This window comes from Mastigoproctus giganteus, chromosome 10, assembly GCF_048544385.1.
Source record: "Mastigoproctus giganteus isolate SK-2022 chromosome 10, ASM4854438v1, whole genome shotgun sequence".
NCBI classification, from domain to species: Eukaryota; Metazoa; Arthropoda; class Arachnida; order Uropygi; family Thelyphonidae; genus Mastigoproctus; species Mastigoproctus giganteus.
The window spans coordinates 153,131,446-153,156,655 of record NC_143584.1 but is presented as its reverse complement, the minus strand read 5'-3'; the positions used below and the strand labels follow the sequence as shown (position 1 = coordinate 153,156,655).

The 25,210-nt window shown below is 36.9% G+C and overlaps 1 protein-coding gene across 1 annotated transcript in view; it reads left to right on the top strand.

The window, feature by feature from the left end:
- The window catches only part of LOC150079392 (integrin alpha-PS2-like), a 514,720-nt gene extending 490,484 nt beyond the window's left edge, over positions 1–24,236 (top strand). The window contains exons 26-30 of the mRNA XM_090382299.1: positions 9,914–10,087; positions 10,200–10,313; positions 19,220–19,321; positions 20,946–21,071; positions 23,737–24,236. Coding sequence (XP_090238425.1) covers positions 9,914–10,087; positions 10,200–10,313; positions 19,220–19,321; positions 20,946–21,071; positions 23,737–23,844 — 624 coding nt within the window. The 3' untranslated portion in view covers positions 23,845–24,236. The remainder of the gene's footprint in view (positions 1–9,913; positions 10,088–10,199; positions 10,314–19,219; positions 19,322–20,945; positions 21,072–23,736) is intronic.
- Positions 24,237–25,210: the final 974 nt, after the last annotated feature.

The window sequence follows — 25,210 nt, the reverse complement described above, 5'->3', positions numbered from 1 at the left end:
ATACTGTTAGCTAAAGGAAGGTCAAAGTCATATTTACATTTAAAAGGTATGGATCTTGATTTGTGAAAAAACTGGGTCTGTTTCCAAGCCTGTCAACCTGGTTAAGTGGCTTGGAATCAGAATGAAGATAGGGTAGGGATAGAAATAAATAAATAGTGCTAATTCGTAGGGGATTGATTAATGGTGCAGTGGAAGGGGAGATGGAAAAATTAAATAAACTACAACTCAATTAATTGATGCAAATATTACAATAGATAAATAAGCTACCGTAGCCTAGTGGTCAGGCGCGCGGGTGCATAAGTACACGTGCCTTGAGTGACCCAGGGTTCAAGCCCGTGACTACTGAATACGGCGCTGTTTCTTGTATTCTGTCTATATTGTTAACTCCTCTGACCATTTGGTCGTCCCGGAGTATAAACAGAAAATAATAAAAAATTGAATTAAGTTAAATATATTACAATAATGTGAATACAGTAATGTGTCAGGAGTTGTCAATAAAATGGCTAAATTTAAACTCCTGGTTAGGCCAACTAATGCTGACATAATATGGCTAACAGAAACATGGTGCCACCCAGAAATTGGGGATGGTGAGTTCCACTGTGGTATGTATAATGTATTTAGGAGAGATAGGGAAGATAGAAGGGGTGGTGGTGTCATGCTTCTTATCAAAAGCAGCCTGAGTGCAAAAAGAGCTTTTGCTGGGTCTGAAGTTAACTTTGTTGCATAGAATCTGTGTGGTGTGAGTTATTAGGAAGCAAGGGTATAATGAGAGTTGGAGCGATCTATAGATCAGAAGATTGTGAAGGGTATGAGGAAAGTATCTACATGCACATGGAATGGACAGGTAAAGCCCCAAATTGATTGAAATAAGTGGAGGGGGGGGAATTCACCATGGCAGAAAAAAATTTTTAATTACACTAAATTGTTATGATTATTATTTGATTATAATTATTATTTGTACCAGCATGTTATAGAAAATTCTAGGGAGGAAAATATTGTTGACCTCATCATTACTCATAAATCAGATGACATCACAAGGCTTATAATCCAGGAACCATTGTCAGGCAGTAATCATGCAGTTATCAGTTGGAAGATAAAGATGTTGCACTAGTTAAAGGTAAAAGCATTATTTTACTTTAGAAGTGGACTTTGACAGTTTAAGGTCCTATGTGGCATCTATTAGTTGGGCAAATTGCAGAGTGAGGGTGAATGCACTTGAATTATGGAATACCATTAATGAAAAATCACAGAAGCCATGAACGTATATATACCATGTAGAATAAATTGCAGGATGAGGATGCTGAAGTAGATAAATGCGGAGCTGACTAGCCAAATTGAGCAGAAAAGGATAGCATGGGATGGTTACAGAGTGTTGAAAAGTACTGAAGCCTACAACAGGTACAAGTTGATCTGTAATAGTACCACAAGTAAGGTTAGAGAGGCCAAGGCTGAATAAGAGAAAGCACTGGCTAAGAGAGCAAAGAATGGGAATGAGGAATTTTTCATGAATGTGAACACAGCGAAGAAGAAAGTGAATCAGAATGGATCCTTGTGGGGACTAGTTTGGGAAAGTCTTAGATAATGATGCAGATGAATTGAATAGTATTTTGCATCTGCCTTTATTGACGAAAGACACTTCATGCCGAGAAGAATCTATGGAAGTGAAGCTGAGCCATAAGAAATTAGTGATTTTGAAATTACAGATGACTGTTTATTAGAAAAGTTTTTGAACTTAAAGGCAAGTAAGGCTTCTAGGCAAGACCAGGCTGCCATGCCTGGTCTTGCCTAGTTGTCCTGTTACAACGTAAGATCACTCGTCGGTGAAGACAGGATATTAGAGCTGGAAAAAGAACTAGAAAATGTGAATTGGAATATCATCGGTTTTGCTGAAACAAGAAGAAATGAATCACTTATAAGTTTATCAAGTGGAAATCTGCTGTACACCAATGAAAACAATGAAAGGAGCAGAGGTGGAGTGGGTTTCTGGTCCATAAAGATATAAAAAACATTTTGGAATTCAAAAGTACATCACCAAGGGTGTCAAGAATAATACTCAAGATTTCTAAGAGGTACAAGCTAAAGGCATAAAATGATTTATGCACCAACATCGAGCCATGATGATGAAGAGGTTGAAAAAATGTACACAGAAATTTTGAGTCTTCTAGATGAGCAGAAAATCCACTACACTATTATTATGGGGGGCTTCAATGCTAAGGTTGGAAAAAGACAAAACAGCGCAGAAAGGGGAACTATAGGAAATTTTGGAATTGGTGAAAGAAATGAAAGAGGTGAAAGACTTGTGGAATTTGCAGAATCTCAAGGATTGTCAGTAATGAACACTTTTTTCAAGGAAAGGGTGAACAGAAAGTGGACATGGAAGAGTCCAAATGGATTAACAACTAATGAAATCGACTTCATCCTCACTAACAGAAGATATATCGTGAATGATGTTGCCATCCTGAATAAGGTAAACGTTGGAACTGATCACAGAATGGTAAGATGCACACTTGATATAGATGTAGGAAAGGAAAGGAAAAAACTAACTCGAGTAAATAATACAAAGGTCTTTGAGATAACAGAGGAGGAGAAAAAGCAGTATGTACTGGAACTTAAGAACAAGTTTGAGCTTCTGCAGACTGCTCAGGACCAAGATATTGACGAGGAATATTACAACTTTCTGAAAGTGATAAAGCCCAAGAAACCTACAGGGAAAAAGAAATCCAAAGAAGAAAAAATTAGTCAAGAAACACTTGTTATGATGAACTGAAGGCGACAAATGAAGAGCAAGATAAACACTGACAAGGAGAAAATTGAGTATACTGAGTTATGCAAAGCCATTACATAGAGACTCAGGAGGACATAAAAAGATTTAACACAAGAAAAATAGAACAAGCATTAAGGGAAAACAAAGGATTTAAATCAGCAGCCATGAGCAGTAATACAGAAAGACAAATGATACTGAAACTGAAGAATAGCGATGGTGTACTTATAAACAGCAGAGAAGGCATAATTCAAATAGCAGAAGACTACTATAGAGAATTATACAAGGAGCAAGGGAATTATGCCAGCAGTGGGGAAGATGGATTGCAAATTAGCAACATGTATGATATACCCGATATTCTTCCTGATGAGGTAGAACATGCATTGAAGAAAATTAAGAATCAGAAAGCCCCGGGGGAAGATGGAGTTACTGTAGAGTTGTTAAAATTGGGAGGAAAAGACATAACACAAAAACTGGCAAGGCTCTTTCCAAAATGCATTAGAAAAGGTGTGATGCCTATGCAGTGGAATAATGCAATCATAGTTTTGCTGCATAAGAAAGGAGATAAATCAAAAATTGGAAATTATAGACCAATTAGCTTGTTATCCCACATCTACAAGTTGTTCACAAGGGTCATTACTAACAGATTAGAAAGAATACATGATGAGAATCAACCGAAAGAGCAAGCTGGCTTTAGGACAGGATTCTCAACTATGGATCACCTTCACGTAATATCACAGCTAATGGAGAAAGCAAATGAATATAAAACACCATTATGCCTGGCATTTGTGGATTATGAAAAGGCATTTGACTCCGTACAGCATAAGGCAATGTTTCGGGCACTGGAAAGAAAGACAAGGCATAGATACCCCATATATTATGATTTTGAAGAAAATATATGAGAATGCTACCTCCTTTGTTAGACTAGACAAAGACAGTAGCAAATTTAAAATCGAGAAAGGAGTTCGACAAGGAGACACAATATCTCCAAAGCTGTTTAGTGCTGCCCTTGAGGAAACTTTCAGTAGATTAGACTGGTCGCAGAAAGGAGTCAATGTGAATGGAGAGTACCTAAACCACTTACGATTTGCAGATGACATTGTGGTCATAAGCCACGATCCCAAAGAATTAGAGGAAAATCTTAATCAGTTATGCAGAGTTAGTAAGGATTTTGGACTAAAGATGAATATGGCTAAAACAAAAGTAATGATGAACAAGTATGCCACAGAAAGGGACATAATGATTGAAGGAGCAGTAATTGAAAAGGTGGAGTCATATACTTATCTGGGACAAGTTATTAGCTGTAATAATGATAAATGGCTGGAAGTCAAGAGAAGAATAAATTTTGGATGGATAGTATTCGGGAAATATAGTCACATACTGAAGAGCAATATCCCAGTTTGTCTGAAACGTAAAATGATGAACCAACTTATACTCCCCACCATGATTTATGGAAGTGAAACTTGGGCACTCAGCAAAAGAATGGAAGAGAAGCTGAGAACTACACAGCGAAGAATGGAACAAATTATATTGGGAATCAGACTGTTAGATAAGAAGAGAAACACATGGATTAGGCAGCAAACTCAAGTAAAGGACATTCTTATCAAAACTAAAGAACTAAAATGGTCTTGGGCAGGACACATAGTGTGGAGACATAATGATAGATGGACTAAGAAAATAACAGAATGGTACTCAAGAGGAGCTAGAAGAAAACCTGGAAGACAACGGCGGAGATGGATAGATGAAATTCATGAGTTTGTGGGTAGTAAATGGAAGACCCTTTCACAAAACAGAAGGAACTGGAAAGTTGCTGGAGAGGCCTTCATCCTGCAGTGGATTGAAAATGGCTGATAAAATTGAAAATGATAATAATGATGAAGGCTTCTTGAGTTGATGGCATATACCCAGTTATTTTGAGGGAGACCTTCAGGAAAGTATTGAACCATTGTGGTTAATTACGAGGGCATCTTTGTATTTGGGATAGATTCCTTTGAATTAGAAAAGTTCCAATGTATTGCCAATACATAAAATCAGTTCTAAGAGTGGAGTTGGTAACTACAGACTGGTTAGTCTGACTTCAGTAGTAGGAAAAATCTTAGAGGCAATGATTAAATGTGCACTCCAGGGACGTTTAGATAGATATGGCATTTGAAGGACATATCTTGAAACAGGCCTATGGGGCTGGGAATTTCCATACTATAATAATTAATGATAGACACCAGCCAGGAATTAAACTAAAAATTTACTATACAATGAAATAATATACAATGAAATATGATGCAAATAAAATAAAACACTGATTAAATTATAGTTAAAATATAGTTAAAAACAATAAAATTAAAATTAATTAAAATAAACTAGGTTAAAAGCGATAAAACAATACAATCTGGAGCTTTCGGAGAACTGCCGTCTCCTTCTTCAGCATACTACCAGTGCTACAACACATCCTTAAGTAGCCAGTCCATGGCACTCATGCACGTGATCATCAGACACATGATCTACATTCTCCATGCGCGTATCGGAAATGGAAGTGGCTCGGGAGCGTGTCAAACAGAAACGGTCATCCCTTCTGAGGACAACTGCCTCAAACAGGGGGTGTAAACGGATCCCCCTGTCCCTATTAATAGTATTGTGACTGGATGAACCGATTCGCAAGCTCTCGAGCCACTTGCGTTCCCAAAATCCATGGGCGCGGTCGGTAATGACCGCGTCTTCAGGGGAGATCCGATGCTGCTTTTCCCAGAAATGCTCTGCCACAGCAGACCTCGCATAGTTAGCAGTCTTGATAGCGGTCGTGTGTTCCCCCAGACGGTCCTTTAAACGTCGGCCCGTTTCCCCCACATAACACTCCTCACAATCCGGGCACTTAATCTCGTAGACCACATTGCTAGTATGGTCCTGGGCTACGGGATCTTTAACTTGGGATATCACTGTGTGCAACCTCCGACCCGGAAGTTGCACACAGCGAGTCTGGCACTCCCGCAATGCCCGTACAATACGTTCTGAAAGGCCCGGATAGTAAGGAATGTATGCAGTAGCCACAGGGGCAGGCCACTCCCTACGATTGGACTCAACCCTATGAATATATTTGTCCAAGACCCTCTGGGGGTATCCACATTTCCTGAGGTCTGCCGTGACTTTGCAAATTTCTATTTCCTTTTCTTCAGGGGTACTACAGTGGGTCCCCACCCTATTTAACAATGCCCTGGCTACACTGTTCTTATGATGACAAGCCTGTGCTGAGCTATAATGAACAAATTGGCCACGGCACATAGGCTTTCTATAGATCGTTGTTTTTAATCTAGATCCATCTCTGCTCACCAAGACATCCAGAAACGGGAGGGACCCAGCTTCTTCCACCTCCGAGGTAAATTGTATAAATGTGGAAAAGCTGTTGAGCATATTGAGCACCTCATCTTCCTTTCCCTTTTTTAAAATAGTGAAGGTATCATCCACATATCTCCTCCACTCGCGCATGGGGAAATTCAACTGATGAAACACCCTAGTTTCCAGTTCCTCCATTGCCAAATTGGCCACAATGGCACTGATGGGGGAACCCATGGCCGTGCCATGGACCTGCTTATACATAACTTTTTGAAACACCATGGTAGTGCTTGCGAGGCAAAATTCCACACCTTTACAAATATCATCAATGCTTAGTAAAGATCTAGCACTAAAGCAATCATCTCTTTCCAAGGCCGATCTTACACAATGCACCCCATGTTCAATGGGGATACATGTGAACAAGGATACCACATCAAACGAAATCATGAGTTCGTCTTCACCTATAGATTGGCTTCTTATAAAGTTCACAAATTCCTTGCTGTTTCTGATTACTAAACTGGAGCGTCCCACTATAGGAGAGATGACTCCAGCTAAAAATCCAGATAAAGCATAAGTGGGACTACCCACAAATGATACTATAGGTCTCAACGGAATGCCCACCTTGTGCGTCTTTGGGAGGCCATAAAACCGAGGTAATCGACAACCTGAGGCATGAAGAGACCAATAAACTTCTTTGGTTATTTTACCAGCCTTATGCCATCCCTGTATAATGTTGTTGACTTGTCTCTCCAAACCAGCTAACGGATTTCGATGGGTAACTTTATATATGTTGCTGTCCTGTAAAAGATCCAGAGCTTTTGCACAATAATCATCCTTATTCAGTACCACTGTGGATCTGCCTTTGTCGGCAGGTAACATTATGATATCCTCATCTTTTCTGAGTTGTCTTAATGCTCTTTCATGTTTATGACTGAGATTAGAATGTGCTGTCCTGGTCTGACTCAAAATAGCCGCAACCCTAACCCGTATCTCATCAGCTTGGGTAACAGGTAACTTGTTGATGGCTTTTTCCACTCCCATAGCTATCTCTGCAATGGGAGGTCTGGCAGGAACCAAAGCAAACTTTGGACCCAGGCTCAATACTTCCTCCTGTTCTCTAGTAAATTGTTTGCCACTAAGATTATGAATAAAGTTGCCAGTATCCCTGTTACGCACCACCACGGATTCCTCTAACAATCTATTAAATTTGTTGATTTGCCTGCGCTTGTAAACCTCAGCAACCCTAGTTGCTTTATCTGCCACTACTCTCAAGACCAACGCACCATGCACTGGGGTTAAATTGGTACTGATGTATTCCAACTTCAGTCCAATACGACTTCTAATACCTCTCAGATCATTATGTAATTTAGAAATCCAAATACTTAGAACTTTTCTTTGATAGATCTTAGTAACTCTCCCCAGATGGTCATCATTGAAAGGCATTCTCACCCGAAAGCCATGTGGCACCAGCTCATGTGTTTTGCACCTATGAGCAAATCTCAGATGTTGCTTCTGTTTAGCTTCAGCTATGCTAATTTTCTGGTACTCGCGGATGTGTCGAAGCATCAAATGGCCATAATTATTCACTATATCTTGAAACAGGCCTATGGGGCTGGGAATTTCCATACTATAATAATTAATGATAGACACCAGCCAGGAATTAAACTAAAAATTTACTATACAATGAAATAATATACAATGAAATATGATGCAAATAAAATAAAACACTGATTAAATTATAGTTAAAATATAGTTAAAAACAATAAAATTAAAATTAATTAAAATAAACTAGGTTAAAAGCGATAAAACAATACAATCTGGAGCTTTCGGAGAACTGCCGTCTCCTTCTTCAGCATACTACCAGTGCTACAACACATCCTTAAGTAGCCGGTCCATGGCACTCATGCACGTGATCATCAGACACATGATCTACATTCTCCATGCGCGTATCGGAAATGGAAGTGGCTCGGGAGCGTGTCAAACAGAAACGGTCATCCCTTCTGAGGACAACTGCCTCAAACAGGGGGTGTAAACGGATCCCCCTGTCCCTATTAATAGTATTGTGACTGGATGAACCGATTCGCAAGCTCTCGAGCCACTTGCGTTCCCAAAATCCATGGGCGCGGTCGGTAATGACCGCGTCTTCAGGGGAGATCCGATGCTGCTTTTCCCAGAAATGCTCTGCCACAGCATTTCTGGGAAAACGCGGTCATTACCGACCGCGCCCATGGATTTTGGGAACGCAAGTGGCTCGAGAGCTTGCGAATCGGTTCATCCAGTCACAATACTATTAATAGGGACAGGGGGATCCGTTTACACCCCCTGTTTGAGGCAGTTGTCCTCAGAAGGGATGACCGTTTCTGTTTGACACGCTCCCGAGCCACTTCCATTTCCGATACGCGCATGGAGAATGTAGATCATGTGTCTGATGATCACGTGCATGAGTGCCATGGACCGGCTACTTAAGGATGTGTTGTAGCACTGGTAGTATGCTGAAGAAGGAGACGGCAGTTCTCCGAAAGCTCCAGATTGTATTGTTTTATCGCTTTTAACCTAGTTTATTTTAATTAATTTTAATTTTATTGTTTTTAACTATATTTTAACTATAATTTAATCAGTGTTTTATTTTATTTGCATCATATTTCATTGTATATTATTTCATTGTATAGTAAATTTTTAGTTTAATTCCTGGCTGGTGTCTATCATTAATTATTATAGTATTTGAAGGACACGCAACATCATTTTGTTAGGGGAAAATTAAGGTAAGTTCATGAACATTACAGGATACTAAATTATTACCATAGAAAAACATGAAATCAGGCATTTATGAAACAAAGTTATATTGGTACTTTTTTTCACAGGGCTTTCATCCTTGAAATCAGGAATCGAAGGGGTTGGCTTTATTTATTTATTTATTTTTTGATAATTTCAAGTTCTGAATATGATAATTTAATTATTTTTGTGAAATAAAGTACAGTAACATTGATGTAGGCAGCTGAAAGGTTGGATCCATAAACTGAGATGCTACAGTCTGTTCATTATCCAAGTAAACCTTGTTTCTTCCTTCAAAGTCCATTCCTCAGGTAGCTGACATATTAGTAGGTTGTCATATTAGGTGTTGGTTGAATAGCAGATAGGGTTTGGATCTTGTATGAACTGTTTTGATCTAAATGGATATCTAGATAAGAGTCAAAAACAGAAATAGCAATCACTTACATGGCCTTTTTTTGCTCCCCCCCACACATCAGAACATTGTATTGATGAATGCAAAACTTGTAACCACCCTCTTAGTAACTTAGCACAAAAACTACAACCTATGTGGGGAGTCCACCTTTTATTCTGATCCTTGCACCTGAAGTATAATGCATATGTTTTCTTAATCAATGAAGTTAACACTTGTTTTGGGAATTTCAAAGTCAGTTTCCTGCACGCATTCACATAATAAATTGAATCAGGATTGTTAACACACTTTTAATGCATTATGAAATGGCTGACTGTTTCTGTAGCATACCAGGGAATAAGTATCCTTAGTTTGAGAAATTATAAAGAGTTTTGTCTTTTGATTCAAATTTTGCCTATTCTAAAAATTATTTACTTTAGAACAAAAAATTGTTTTAATTACCAATGAATTGCAAAAATACCATTTAAAAAAAAAAAAGAAAAAAAAAAAAGAGTTTTATACAGCCTGTCTAGAAGATACTGTTTTCCATTTATCTGTTCATCATTATACCATACATAATAGAAATTATCTTAATCGATGACATTTAAATATATATATATATTTTTTTTTAATTTGATAGTAAATATTATTTTTCTAAATTAACACAGAAAATAAGCAGAACATCACGTACAGAAACAGCTCCTATCATCCAAGACCTTAAAAATCATGGATTATTGTTGGATTTGGAACAGAAACTAGAAGATGAATCATTTCAATCTGTAATGAAAAGAAAGCGAGAAGTTAGCATAAATGATTCACAGGAGCTCTTTGATCAAGAATTGGTATGAAAATTGGTTTTTTTTTTTTTTTTTGTGGTTTTACTTTGCAAAGTGGAAGTTAATTGCCTTTGTCATGAATATGTAAGTTTTAAATAAAGTTTTCTTTTGTTTGTAGTTGTGTGGACCTACAATTTGTACGGACATTATTTGTACAGTATCCAATATTGGTAAAGGTGAAGAGGTTGTATTTTCCCTTAGGGCCAGAATGTGGAAGGAGACCTATAGTGAGGTATAATCAAATAACAAAATGCAAATTATTATTTTTGAGATGATTTACATAAACCTTTAATTAGTTAAAAAAAAAAAATCATTTCATTGTGGTTAAAAACTCATATACATTATATTCTCACATCTAGTGAGGCCAGTGACTTACCAAATATATATGACCAAACAACGTTGACTCCTATCTCGTGACAAGGAGACAACCCTGACCACTATCACATGAAACATTTAATTAGTCTGGTATGAAAGGATAAATTAATTCAATTTAGTCCAAAGTTTATTAAGTTATTTGGATAGTTTGAACATATTAACTTATCCTTTCATACCATATTTAATAAACCGATTAAATATTTCACATGGTAAATTGTCCTTCATGAAATATTACTTTTTTTATGCATTCTGTGTTTATGTAGAAATCCTTCTAACTGTATAGAATTGATTCTGAATCGATTAGTTCGTATTTTCTATCGGTTGGGTTTCTGTATACATTTTATTATATTGCATAAATGTAAGAAACAGTATTGTTAGAGAGAATCTTTCTTTCATTCTTTAATTTGAAATTAAAACTAAATTATTTTACTTTAATAGTGCATAATGTTGTACCAACTAGGAGAAAAAAATTGAATAATAATCACTATTCATCTCCTAATTCTAAAAATGGAATTCTCTGATAAATAAGTGTACCACATACATTTGTTAATTTTAAAAAAAATTAACTATTAGTATTATAAATAAGATGTTTTTTATAATGTATAAAGTTGTATTGACTAAAAATAACTTTACTAAAAAATTTCCCAGAACTAATTGTGAAGGCATGTGCTTTGGATGCAGTATACACAGGCTGTTATTGTTGCTGCTAAGGGCATAAAAGGCCTAGATGTGTCATTCTAGATTTCTTAATGTAACTCATATTTTGTTAGATTTATTTATAAAATTGGATTTGTTGAGTGAAATTAAAAACAGTTCTAGATTTTCCATATGCTAAAGTTCCATATTTGTGGACTAGGTTTTATTTCATGTAATTTTTTGTTGGTTTGTTTCTCCATGCCTGGTCCCATTTGTCTTCACTTGCTCTTGTAATAATTGTTCTGAAGTCATAAAGGAACTGTCATTGTTTTGTTTGGTAGTAATGATGCTGACTTAGCTGCATTATCTGCTTTGTCATTGCCTGCTATTCCAATGTGTCCTGTGATCTAACAAAGAGCTATTTCAGAGTGATTATATTTTTGACAGACGTTAATTAGAATGCCAGGCTAAAACAAAAAGAAAAAACAAACTACAGTAAAATCCTGTTACAATTAACTTTTTTTGGGAATTTATATAATTTTTTTTGTGCCAAAATTCCATTCTAATAAATATTACTCAAATATTTTAAAAGGAATGTCATTTATTCAAATAAGTTCTGCTGCACTTTTCTAACGTACAGAAGAAAATAGTAATTTCTGGTTTATTTTACATTAGTATTGACTTCAGAATCAGTAATAATTAAATAAAACCATAAATAAACCCACAGAATGATGGCCTACTTACAATAAAATTAAATATACTTATTCTATACCTTTTTTTAAATGTGGTTCCCCAGACTTAGATGTGATATTCCAATTGTGGTTGCACCATTATCTTATAGAGAGGGCTAATGACTTTTTCTCTACTTGCAAAATTCTGATAAACCATAAGAACACTAGGTGCCATCTGCTTATGCTGTATGTGAACCTCATGCATTTCTATATCATAAAGGATGTTCAAGATGAGAATAATTCATCTTGAACATCCTTTAATTCCTCTCCCCCTAAACTATAAATGACTCTTGGTTTTCTTTCCCAAAGTTTAATCTCTGCATTTGGTAGCATTAAACTTTAACTAGCATTTCTTCAAATAGGCCTCTGGGGTTGGGAATGTTCATAATGACTGCAACGATACTACAGTTTATAACATAATAGTTTATAACACCAACTGTTATATACTATTATTGAAATAATATAAAATAATTAAAATTGTTAATAATAACAATTATTATTATAATTGAAGGAACGCAGTGGCCCAGTGGTTATGACATTGGACTACCAGCCTAATGGACCCAGGTTCGAGTCTCGCCTTGGCGGAAGCAAACGCGGCTCCATCATGCTGGGAGACTGGTGTAATAATAGTAATAAATTAGAATAATAATAAATAACTTAATAGTAATAAAAATTAATAAATAAATAAACATTGCCAAAGGGCCTACCTACCCCAAGGTCGGAGTGGCAGCAAAGGCAGATTGTTTGTTTGTTTGTTATTTGGTTTTTAGGAGCATTAGCAACTAAGGCCGTATTGCTCCGGGATATGCGGTGGTCATTCCCTGACCTTTCCGCATCTTCCGTATTTGGTGGTGACGGGCTCGAACCCCGGTCTAATCAAGAAGCGTGTGCTACGCACTGCTGCTCCTTCCCACCTGGTTACGGAAGCGCCGGGGCAGATTGTGGTGCCATCTGGTGTCACTCCCGAGAACTACCACTGGATATAAGTCGAAGCTAAACAGGTCCACCTCCATAAATGGATGATGCCGCAGAGAAATATTAATCATACTGCATCTAGTGTGGTGCAGGATAAAGTCACTCGTGTTTAGGCCTTAGGCAGAGGGGTCGGCTCGAAAATTCAGAGACTTTTCTCCCAAGGAAGACAGTGGAGCAAGTGTCACTGTCCTCTGTATGGCTACGACAAGAGAAGGGCAAGACCATCCAGCCCACCAAATGGAAGTGCTTTCTGTGCTAGTGACCACCCAGGAAGGAAAAAAACACCAACATGTGAAGTGAGGCATCAAAATGAATACATACATCATGCAAGCATACTACGAAATAATGAAGCTGGAGACCGATATGACAACTTACAGGGCGAGACTACATACCAAGTGGCTTAAACGATTCCCAGATATTCAGGTCACTGAACAGCAAACCAGAGAAAGACCATTGTCACAAAGAACCTGATAGCTCCTGTGATCTTGGAAAAAATCAAGCTGGACGTGAGCGATCAACTACAAAGGATAAAGAATACGGAACCAGAGGAGGAAGAACACCACCACTGAACCAGAGGAAGAAGAGCAAGAAGAAATACAACCTACAGCAGCTGAAGTGGAATGAGATAAGATCACGATATCCAGAATAGAGGGTGGTGAGTGGAAGAAGGCCCTAACAGAATTCGAAGGAATGAACCCTACAAAGACTCATGTGATACCAAAGCAGAGGCCAAATAGAACCTTGTGGAGAGTCACAGACCACCTCACTCGGCAAATAATACCTCATTACCTCGACAACAATGATGCAACACTGGAGGCCATTCACACAGCCGTGTATCGTTCTGCCGTAGCAGTCTCTAGGATTAATGGAAGAGAAATGAGAGACCAGCAACAGAAGAACTTCTGGGAAAGAAGATTTCAGCAGAAGATAGAAGAATTAAGAGTCAAGATAGACCAATTGACCCAGTATGAAGGAGTAAGAAATTAATTGGAAAAGTGAAGAGCATTCTCAAGAGAGAGATAGCGTCCACAGAAAACATGAGACAAAAAATCAGAGAATAGGTGCACTCAGCAAGAGACTACGCTGATACAAAGAGAGCTCCCAGAGGAAAATAAACAACTGAACCTTCGATGAAGACCAAAGAGGCTTCTACAGGAGTTTCGGAGAAGACGGGAAAGATGGGAATGGACCACCCGAGCAGAAGACGATTGAGGAGTTCTGGAGAAACATATGGAGCAGGGAAGTAAGACATAACAGCCAAGCCACCTGGATAGAACTAGAACGCAAGAAAACCAAGCACGTAGAAGAAATGAGAGAGTAGGAGATTCGGGAAGAAGAAGTAAAACAGACGATCAAGAACTCACACAACTGGCTAACTCCAGGAATAGATAACGTCCACAACTACTGGTACAAGAAGCTCACTTGCACACACAAGCACCTGGCAGAGCAGTTCACCCGAATGGTTAAGGCACCCAGAGACAATCCTGAAGTTTCTCACTCAAGGAATAACATATCTGAAGCCTAAAGACGAAGATAAAAGAAACCTAATGAAATATAGGCCAATCACCTGCCTCCCAACAATGTACAAGATCCTGACCAGTTGCATAACCAGGAAGATATCAGACCACTTGGAGAGTCAGAACATAATGCTGAACAGGAGAAAGGATGCAAGCGGCTGAGCAAATGATGCAGGGAGCAACTAACCATAGATGCCGTAGTTATGGAGCAAGCCTACAAGAAGTGCCGCAACATGTACACAGCCTACATCGATTACTGCAAGGCCTTCGACTCCGTGCCTCATAGCTGGCTAATAGAGGCGCTGAACATCTACAAAGTCAATCCGATAGTGACAAACTTTTTGGAGAAACAATGCCGAAATGGAGTACCACCAGGTCGAAAACATCACAACCAGGCCAACTCCCATCAGGAGAGGAATCTTTCGGGGAGATGTCCTGAGCCCATTATGGTTCTGTCTATCACTTAACCTGCTATCCACCATGCTCAACAGCAGCAAGTATGGATATACTCTCAAAGAAGGAAGGAAGAACTTGTACACCCTCACCCACCCGATGTACATGGATGACATCAAGCTCTATGTGGGAACCGAGAAGCATCTCCAGCAACTATTCCAGATCACTGAAGAATTCAACAATGCTATTAGGATGGAATTTGGTCTAGACAATTGCAAAACACAACGATTACACCAGGGAAAATTAGTCAACCGAAACTACCAGCTGCAGATTGGTAAAGAGATTGAAGCCATGGCAGAGGGAGAGGCCTACAAATACTTGGGGATGATGCAGGCTCAGCAGTTACAGCACAGAGAAATTAAGGCCGCTTGACCGAAAAATACCATCAGAGACTCAGAAGCCTGCTGAAAGCAAAGCTGAATGGAGGGAACACAGTTAAACCCATAAGCACCTATGCAGTCCCAGTGCTAACATACTCCTTCGGGGTCATAGGTTGGACTAACACTGAGCTGGAGAATATGATGAGAAAGACAAGGACAATGATGACCAAGAGCTGCCAACGCCATCCGAAATTAGCCATGGAGAGACTGACAATTGCCTGGAAAGGATGAAGGGGCCTCATAGACCTCATTGAACAACAGAAGACAGCAATTGCTAACCTGAAGGATTACTTCCAGAACCTCCACAGCGTACGCATTGCAACTCTCTTCTCACAATAAAGCACATTCTCATTGAATGCATCTTATACCCTCAAGCCCAAAAAGCCTCATGCAGTATTCTTCAAAATCTTCAAGAACCTTTTACACTCCGCTAGCTCTTAGGTAATGATGCAAATCTCCTGGAATTTTTCTGCTTTTTAAAACAGATACATCTGTATAATTGTTTCTAACTGTTCTTATACGAGATGTGACCTTCATCTCGTTTATAGGCACAATGTAGCCCTTGCGCCAGAAATAACCATACCAATACCATCAAGGTCACATAGATAAAATGAACCTAAGACAGGAGATCAAAGAGATGTGGTATATGCAACAAGTAGCGACCCTCCTGATCATCATGTTAACCACAGGTATGGTGCCAAAGACCCTACATAACAGCGTAGCAGCAATAGGTCTCCCAGCGAACACCTACAAGAAAGTCGTAATCCTGAACACCTGTAGGATAGTCAGAGTTCCTCGACCAGACATAACAACAACCACCCCGAATACTTGGTAGCAATACCTGTCACGAGGTGGACCCCCCCCCAATCAGGGAGAAGTAATAAATAATAAGAAATAATAAAAAAAAAGAGCAATAATAATAAGTAAAATGAATTGTATAATTAAGCAGAATAAAACTGATAAAATAAGATACACTGTCTGTACAATAAAATAAAATTTATACAATGAAATAAAACAATGTAGATCACAGGATAAAAGCAATAAAACACTGAAGCTCTTAGAGGTGTCTGCTTCCTTTATCAACAGCCTTTATAACAGTTGGTGTAGTATCATTGCAGTCATTATGAACATTTAGCTAGCATTCTGCAAGCAGCATAGCCTATGTTACCCATATAATCTATCTCCAAACCTTAAGTTATCAGGAAACTTCGACAGCTCTCCCTGCATTCCTTCATCAGTGTTGTCAAAGAAGTAAGAAATTGTGTGCTTTTCTTTTAAACTCTCTCACATTTTTTAAATGAATATTTTTAATATTCATTTAAAAAATGTGAGAGACTTAGTATGTGCTAAGGCCCACAGAATGCATTTTTTTTTTATTAATTCATACTCAAATGGAATTCTTTGTCAGATATGAGGAGCAGTACGAAAGTAATGCCACCTGTTTTCAGAAAATTTCATTCCTACAGCTTTTACTTCAATTAATCTTCAATCATTAATAAACACACTGTTATTTTTCCACAAAGTCACCATTTTCTATGCACTTCCACCATCTCTGAGTCAGCCACTGTATTCCAGTCCTGTAAAAGTCCTTACTCTTGCTCCAGAGGGCTTTGCAAACACTGTTTGAGCTTGTCATCGTCTGCAAAATAGATTTCACGGAGTGCATCCTTCAGCGGGCCGAAGAGGTGATAGTTGGAAGGTGCAAGATTCGGGATATAAGAGGGGTTAGGAAGAACAGTGGCCTCTGTCGTGCACAGACTAGTGTGGGGTTGTGCGTTTTTATGGAGAAGAACCACCTCATTAAGGTTTTTGTGTGGTCAAAACACTATGGATGCGTGCATTCAACTTTTTCAACATATCAATCTAAGTTGATTGTGGTGCCAGGCTCCAAGAAGTCCACAAGCAAGACCCCCATCTTTGTCCCAAAACATTGTTACTATGACTTTGCCGACAGAAGGCCGTCTTTTGAACTTCTTGTGTGGCGAATTTTGATGGTGCCTCTCCATCAACTGTCTCTTCATTTCAGGGTCACAATGGTGGACCCAGGTTTTGTCACCTGTTACTATGTGTGAAAAAAAAAATCTCTCCTTCCCTCTCTGCTTGATACCACTCTTTGATTTGTACATATATTTGTAACGTCCACCATTTTGAACTATCTGTGTGCTGCACTCACGAGACTGATCAAAGCACCACTCAGTATGGTGAAACTAGAGACTTTAATGACCACTCAGTGGCATGCAAAACGATCTACAGAGCCACATTTGAAAGCAAAAAATTAGGAGGCATTACTTTCGTACCAGTTCTTGTATCTTAGATGTTTATGCCAATTATGATTACTTTATTTTCTGGATGATGACAGAATTTTGAAAGATAAAATTGAGAAAAAAAAAAAAAAAAAAAAACATTTTAATTGTAAATACTTCACACACAAGTTTTTTGGTACTCAATCCTCCACTGCTAATGTAGCATCTAACAGATGCCACTTTTTAATTTTTTTTCCCCCCTTTAATTTAGTTGGAAATGAATTCAGATTCTCCTATGTACATTTTCTCACCATATTCTCTAAATGATTATACAGCATTTTCTGGTTTTTTTTATCAGTATACTACAAATTATGAGAAATCAATTTTTCATTTAGAATTTAATAAATGCCAAGCAAGCAAAAGTGTTTATATTTATTGTACTCCCATTCTCACGTGATGGCTGTCAGAGACTAGTGGGAGCTGTTTAATCTTGTTGTACAGCTTAGGTTTGCCAGCTAAGTGCAAACAGTTAACAAAAATACATTCATTTCATGTGGCATCTGCCAGACTCCAGGTGAATCTGTTTCAATTTGGGAGATGACTGAACTTAAATTCTAAGAACTATAATAAAAACATTATTATAGGTTTCTCTCATTTATTATTGCGTGATATTTTGTAATTGAGTTTAGGAAGTCATAATTAATAAACATCACTTTGAATTCAGTAAAAACGCCAAAAATGAAATTTTTTTGATAATTAAACAAAAAGCATGCCTCACCTTATGAGTGTTTATTCCGTTTAAAGTGTGAGTAATGAAGGGTTACTAGAACAATAGCAGAAGTGAAGCATACATAGGTGGAAGAAACTTTCAGTTTCATATCATGTAACTGTATAAATTGTTTGGCTGCTCTGGTGCCTCAGTTACATATTTTATCAATAATGTTTATTAGATTGTTTGACACATGGCTGTGAACAGTAATTGCCAGATTATGTAAATGTACTTAACTTTACTTTTTGTCGCTGACTAATAAACTGATTTCAAATTTATAACAGGGACAAAAAAAAAAACAGACTCCTCAAGATCACTCAGTTGGCCTTTTCTTCCACAGTGTTAGTATAGAATGGGAAACCACCTGTTTCCCCCCAACTTTAGTTTCATCCCTGTAGTGTAAGAAAATTGCTGCTACTTTAATTTGATTCATTATGGCCTTCATAACACCTAAAACAAACAAAACAAGCTTCTGTTTTATAGCCATGCCTTTTTGTCTACAAGCACTTTATTAAACAATGTAAAGCTTCAGTAAGCATGTAACGAAATAGGAAATATTTAGTTACTCTCCTTTTCCACATTCTTAACCGGCTATAGTGCTCATAGTGGCAGAGCATGAAAGATTGTTATTGAAGGGATAGAGAATTTGAAATAATTTAGTCCTTTATAGTAATATCACTACTTAAAAAATAAATATGCTTTGAAGTGCTTATTCTGAATTTGACATTTCTATTTGCAATGTCAACCACCCTCACCTTTAAGTTATCAGAACAATATTGTTGACAGCTTATCTCCCTATATTCCTTCATCAGTGTCATCAAAGAAGTAAGAAATTATCCTGTACTTTGCTTTTTTCCTCTCTCACTTTTTTAAATGTGATACCTGGAAAAGAATTTGTATAGCTGAAAATAAGAGCATGACTCTAAATCATTATGTGGCATATAATGATTTCCGGTTATACTCTTCATTCAAAACATTTTTATAACTTTAGATTGTTTACTGTTTGACTTTTTTATTACTGGCATACAAATAACTTTAATACACTTTTTTCCCTCCCAGCTTGGGCTTGCAGAGGTGCAGACATCTTCAAAGATGGTTACACGTGTAACAGCCTTACCTTATGGTGTAAATCCTAGTTATCTTCCTTTTAAAACCTTAATGGTAAGTGTTTTGGAAGTTATTTCTAATTTATTTGATGCCATGAGAAAAGGACCTGAAGAATATTCTGTTTCACCGTGTCTATTTTTTTTAACCAAATTGTAAATTAGAATTCAAATTTCATTTAATAGTATATTTATTATCTCTCTATTAAAAAAGTTTTCCTCCTAGTGATATTTATTTGAGCCAGTAGGAGAAGAGGGCTGGGCAATTACATTGTTGTCTTCCATTGAAAGACAACTGCCTCCATAATGTTCACCAACCTTGTGCACATGCTTCACTGTCTAATACATGACCACACCCTGCATCACTTGATGTACTGTTGTAATGTCAGCTGATGAAGGAACCTGATATAGTTTGTATATTTGTAAGTAGTTTGGTATTTTGTAAATATTTTAAATGTTTTAGTGCTGCTCTTTCGGATGCAACAATATTCCTCATGCATTGTGGAACCCGAAGCAAAAGGCCATTTCCTAAGTGAAACCTATGTAAATGCAGGTAAATAATTATATAGTGATATTTATTCCACCTTGAGAATGCCATGTGGTAGGGTAGGAAATGGGTCATGTGGTACAAGTAGGTGGGGCAATTATGTTACTACAAATGCACAGGTAAATAATTACATAGGTCATTTCTTGATTAGATATCGATCAGTGTGTTTTGACAGTGCGCTTTTATGTAGAAAAGAGTGGGTAGGGGTTGGTGAGCAAAACAATCAGGGTGCAAAGCCCCCTAGTATTAATTAATAAAATATTAGCAGAACAAAATTTCATTAAGAGAATCTGAAAGTACATGTCTATTTGCAATCTGAATGATGATCACTTGAATTTACTAGAGGCTTATCTCCTGTAGAACCAAGAGCATTCTGCACTGGAAGATCCACTCCTGTGACTGGGCTCAGGAGAGCATCTTTTGGCATAATATTAGACACCTGTGTTGTCTCTATCAAGCCTCCAGTATGATTTTTTTCTGTGGGACATAATCTCATTTCCTCAGAGACTCAGTCCCATCCAGTGTACTCAGTTTTAATTTCAGGTTATTGCACTTCATACATCTAGCACATAAATGAATCACAATCACCCAGAGAAAGTTCTACATAAGGAAACAGCAAGTAGGAAAAGGCATTGGTTCACAGGCGAGTTGACAGTGAAATTTTCTCAATCATGACATCATACTATTCTTACCTTTTCTACTTGGAATCGTATTTACTTTTAAATACGATTCCAAGTGATTTAAAATTTTGTGATTAAAATTTAAATCACAAAAATATCAAAATATATTCAATAGAACACTCAGTTACTTCTAAAAATGACCTACTATTTTAAAAATAAAATAATTTTTAAAGTAATTCTGTTAGCAGCAAGAAGTGGAGTCTATATGTACCCTATTGGGAAAGCTTTAACATTGTATAAAGCAGCCCCTTTAAACCAATAGGCTGTAGCTCTCCAGTGGATTTCAAAAGATGATCGGGTGGTGGGGGAGAGTTGTAGCATTCCATAATATATTAACATAAAAAGTGTGGGGTGAAAAAGAACTAAGGTTTTTATTATGGTTTATATGATTTAATATAAAGGCAAGTCATTATCCAACAGTGATGATTATACATATAGTAAGTTCTGTTTTTCAGGTGACTACTAAAATAAACCTTGAAGATGGAATACTAAAACCAGAAAAGATACCTTGGTGGATTATCATTTTGGCCATATGTATTGGATTATTACTGTTTGGTCTTTTAGCTCTTCTCTTATGGAAAGTAAGTACCTTTTCATGTACATATTTGATGAAAACTTTTAAGTCCTTTTAGAATCTGCACATTTAAGCATTAAGTTAAAACATCCAAATTGAGATATCAAGAAAATATGCACTTGATGGAATTCTCACCAATATTTGTAGAATAGTATTAATATAAGACTCAAATATTATATGGAGTTTGAAAAAAAATATGCCTTTTTGTGGATTGCATTGATGAGAACAACCAAGTTTCAGTTTCTACCTAAAACTGAAGGTTTTAGGTAGAAAGGAAGGTCCTGTGTAATTCAGATGCTTAATAAAGAGTATGACCACCTCTTACAGCAAAACATCCTTCACGATGAGATCTCATGCTGTTTATAAGACTGATAAGGCTTTTTTTTTAGAGCAAGGCGCTTTCTAGAGAAGTTAAACATGTTCCAGTTCATCTTAAAAAATCCCAGATATGCTGATATGGATTCTGCCTCAGAGATCTGACTGGCCACTCTATCTAAAGAACACCTTCACCTAGAAGGAATTCATCAACCAGCTCAGTACTGTGTGCATAGGAGAATTATTGCTCATGAAAATGAATTAAAGACCTGTAACACCTCTGAAAAGGCTTGCATGGAGCTTGAGGATTTTATTCCTATACCTTTGAACAGCCAAGGTGCTTCCCTCAAAGATGTGCCTGTTCATCAGATGCCTATTTATACCAACTGACCACCTCCACAATAGTGGTACATTTCTTCTTGATGGTAGGACAGGAGTATATTTTACATTCACTAGAGATAAGAACATGCTGAGGGCCAATGTCCAGACTGAATCTGGTCACTGGTGTTAGTTCTAGACCCATTGTCTGCAATTACTCAGAAGGCTCTCCTGTGAAGACAGTGAGGAGGACACAAACTATGGGCCATCTTGTATCTTCTCTTCTGTATACAGTTGCCTTAACTTTCATTCCCTTGGCCACTGAGAGAGAGAGAGAGAGAGAGAGAGAGAGAGAGAGAGAGAGAGAGAGAGAGAGAGAGAGAGAGAGAGAGAGAGAGAGAGAGTGGGGGGGGAAGGCTGGCTTGCTCTCACCTCCCTATGGTGTATCATTTGGGGCCAGAGAAGAGTCATCTTAAGAAGATATAACTTGTTGCTGTCCTTGAGCTTGCCTTTGAGGCACCTGTCCTGTTTCCTGATATTTCTCTAACCTTAAAATTACTATTCTTGACTTGTTAATGGCTCTGACCACTGTCCACTTATGACTGTCCCAACAACAGCCATCTGCTTTTGTCAATTCTTCCAAATATCTACATTATGCGGAAGAAAGAGAAAAGTAAATGGATTCACTCTATACTAAGATTAGAAATGAGTATGGTTGTTGTATTTTTCACTTTTATAATTCACTTGATTTGTATGGTCTGGAGCTTAAGATTGTATTCTGATTAATTTTTTACGGTGTGGATCCTTGAAACTGTATACACTGATTGCAAAGCCTCTGCAACTTCTAGCGGAATTCTGATAGGCTTCTTTTGGAATTGATAATAGTTCCTGTGTTACATTCTGCTTAATTTCATGTCATTGCAAATCTGTGAATTTTCAAGGGGTGGGGGGGCCTTAAAGCTTAGGGGAAAAAATAAAAATCACATGTAGCTAAATCCAGTGAGCATTTACACCATAAGGTTACATGTGTAACAGGGTGTAAATCCTAGTTATCTTCCTTTTAAAACCTTAATGGTAAGTGTTTTGGAAGTTATTTCTAATTTATTTGATGCCATGAGAAAAGGACCTGAAGAAAATTCTGTTTCATTGTGTGTATTTATTATTTTTTTTTTTCAACCAAATTTGTAAATTAGAATTCAAATTTCATTTAATAGTATATTCATGATCTCTCTGTTAAAAAAAAAAAAAAATCCTCCTAGTGATATTTAGCTTTGCAATAAATTCTTGAATGAAAAGTGCTAAGTATGCATTTGTGTTGAAATTGAATGACATGTACCGTAAGAAATTCTTATTTCATTAACAATTTTGCAAATAGTTAAATCTCAGTCACTTCTGATCAGATCAAGAATATGAGTGATTGAATAACCTTTGACAGACAGAGCCCTCTTTAAACTTTGTGAGCTATTGAAATGTCTTTGAATGTCACATCTTCTCTAAAAGTTTTTTTTTTTTTTTTTTTTTTGAGAGTTTTTGTTCCACTTTTCCCTAATTTTAAACAAAATTTTTTTTCCGCTTTTTTCCTAATTTTAAACAAAATTTTTTTTTCCGCTTTTTTCCTAATTTTAAACAAAATTTTTTCCCACTTTTCCCTAATTTTAAACAAAATTTTATGCAAATTCACTTCTCAGTAAAGTCAATCACTCTAAAATGCAGCAAAATGCATGCTAATTCAGACAAACTGCAAGAAAACAGGTGATTAATAGTCATTGTAGTAAAGTGTTCATTGCTGATCACTTGACTGCAATGTGCCTAAAGAAATTTTACAAATAATTACTAAATCAAGAAAGTTGTGCTGCTTCAGAATTTCTTTATATTTGCATTCTATATAGGTTATGTTATGTTGAAATTTCACAATAGTCTTATTGTATTCTATATTCTAATACGGAGTTAGATATTTTGCAATGGCTTGTCTTTTTTTTTATTTTTTTTATGGTGTTTGTCTCATTCTGAATATTAATAAGTTGTTTGTTAATTCCCAGCTTGGTTTCTTCAAACGGAAAAGGCCAGAAGAAGAAGTAGAAAAAGAACCACTTCATGGATCAGAGCAGAATGGCTACCGTATGGCCAGGGGTGATGCTGCATTGTGAATGTGCATTCTTTAAAGCTTAAGTGACTAGAAGACAAATTTGTGATACTTTCCCAATTGAAATGCTGACCTCCTGGGGAAAGAAAGTGAATATTGTGCCATTTACAGATTCTCTGGAGTGAAACCAGATGTGTACTGAATTTCTTGTGCAATGGATTGTCAGTAAATGAAGGAGAAGTATTAGTAGTGCAGAAGCCAAGCTAACGGTGATCCATACCAAGAAGGATCCATTCCTCATTTCTGGATGGATGCAGAAAAGGGATATACCATTTCAGCCAAACTGGTACAGTACTTTACAGATACATTTTTGTTTTTAAAGCTGTGTTCAGAAATGTGTCTTAATAGCAATAATGAATACAGTAATCTGTGCAATTTTGGCTCCATAAAACAAAAAAGGAGCTTATACTTGCTTTCTGTACTTCAGCTTATAGTTTTATAATAAGAAAAGGTGCAATTAATGCTTGTAAATAAGTTAAATAATAATAGAATTGTTAAAAATAATTTTGGAATTTAAATTATTTACATACATGTTTAGCTGTCTGCAGATCTGTGCAAAATGTGTCTTCTAAACATGCACCTTGTTTGCAAAATAGGAAGCTTAATTGTATTATTTTATTTTAGGAAAAAGGCCAAAATTTGAGAGAGAGAGAGAGACGGGAGGGGACTAGTTACTGTATATAAGGAAATGGGTATCCAGTAACCAAACCAGTATATTATTTTCTGTACTACTAGCATAAAGATAGAAGACTTCATAAAATTAGAATGGAAATTTGTTTTCTTTTATAAAATTTTAAGGCTAGTCAAATTCATAAATATGATAAACTTTTATTTTAGAGACATTCTGTTATTTAAAGACTAAGTTAATCAAATTAAATTAAATTTTCTGTTTATACTCTGGAACGACAACCAAGTCATTTTACAATAAATCGTCAATACAAATATTTATCTTATTTAGTAGTCATGGGCTTGAACCCCGGTCCACTCGAGGAACGTGTCCTATGCACTCTCACTCCTGACCACTCGACTATGTCAGAATTCAGTAGATATGCCATATAACCTGTTTTGGTTGTTACAAATGAAGCACCTATTAAGAGCAAGTTAACATTAAGCAGGAGATTATTTTCAATTAATATGCTTTTCCTAAAGCTTTTTGAAATTATGCTCTGTAGATTTGCAGTTGTGCTAATTAGTCATCCATTCTAAGTTGTGAAGAGTTATATAATAATCTGATCATAAAATATTTTTATTCACAAGAAGGTTATACTATCTTATAGGAAATTTAAATATTGTACTGCATATCCTTATCACTATTAGCAGTGGTTTTTTTTAGTTAGTATGCCACAGAGGAACTTATGTATAATGTTTTT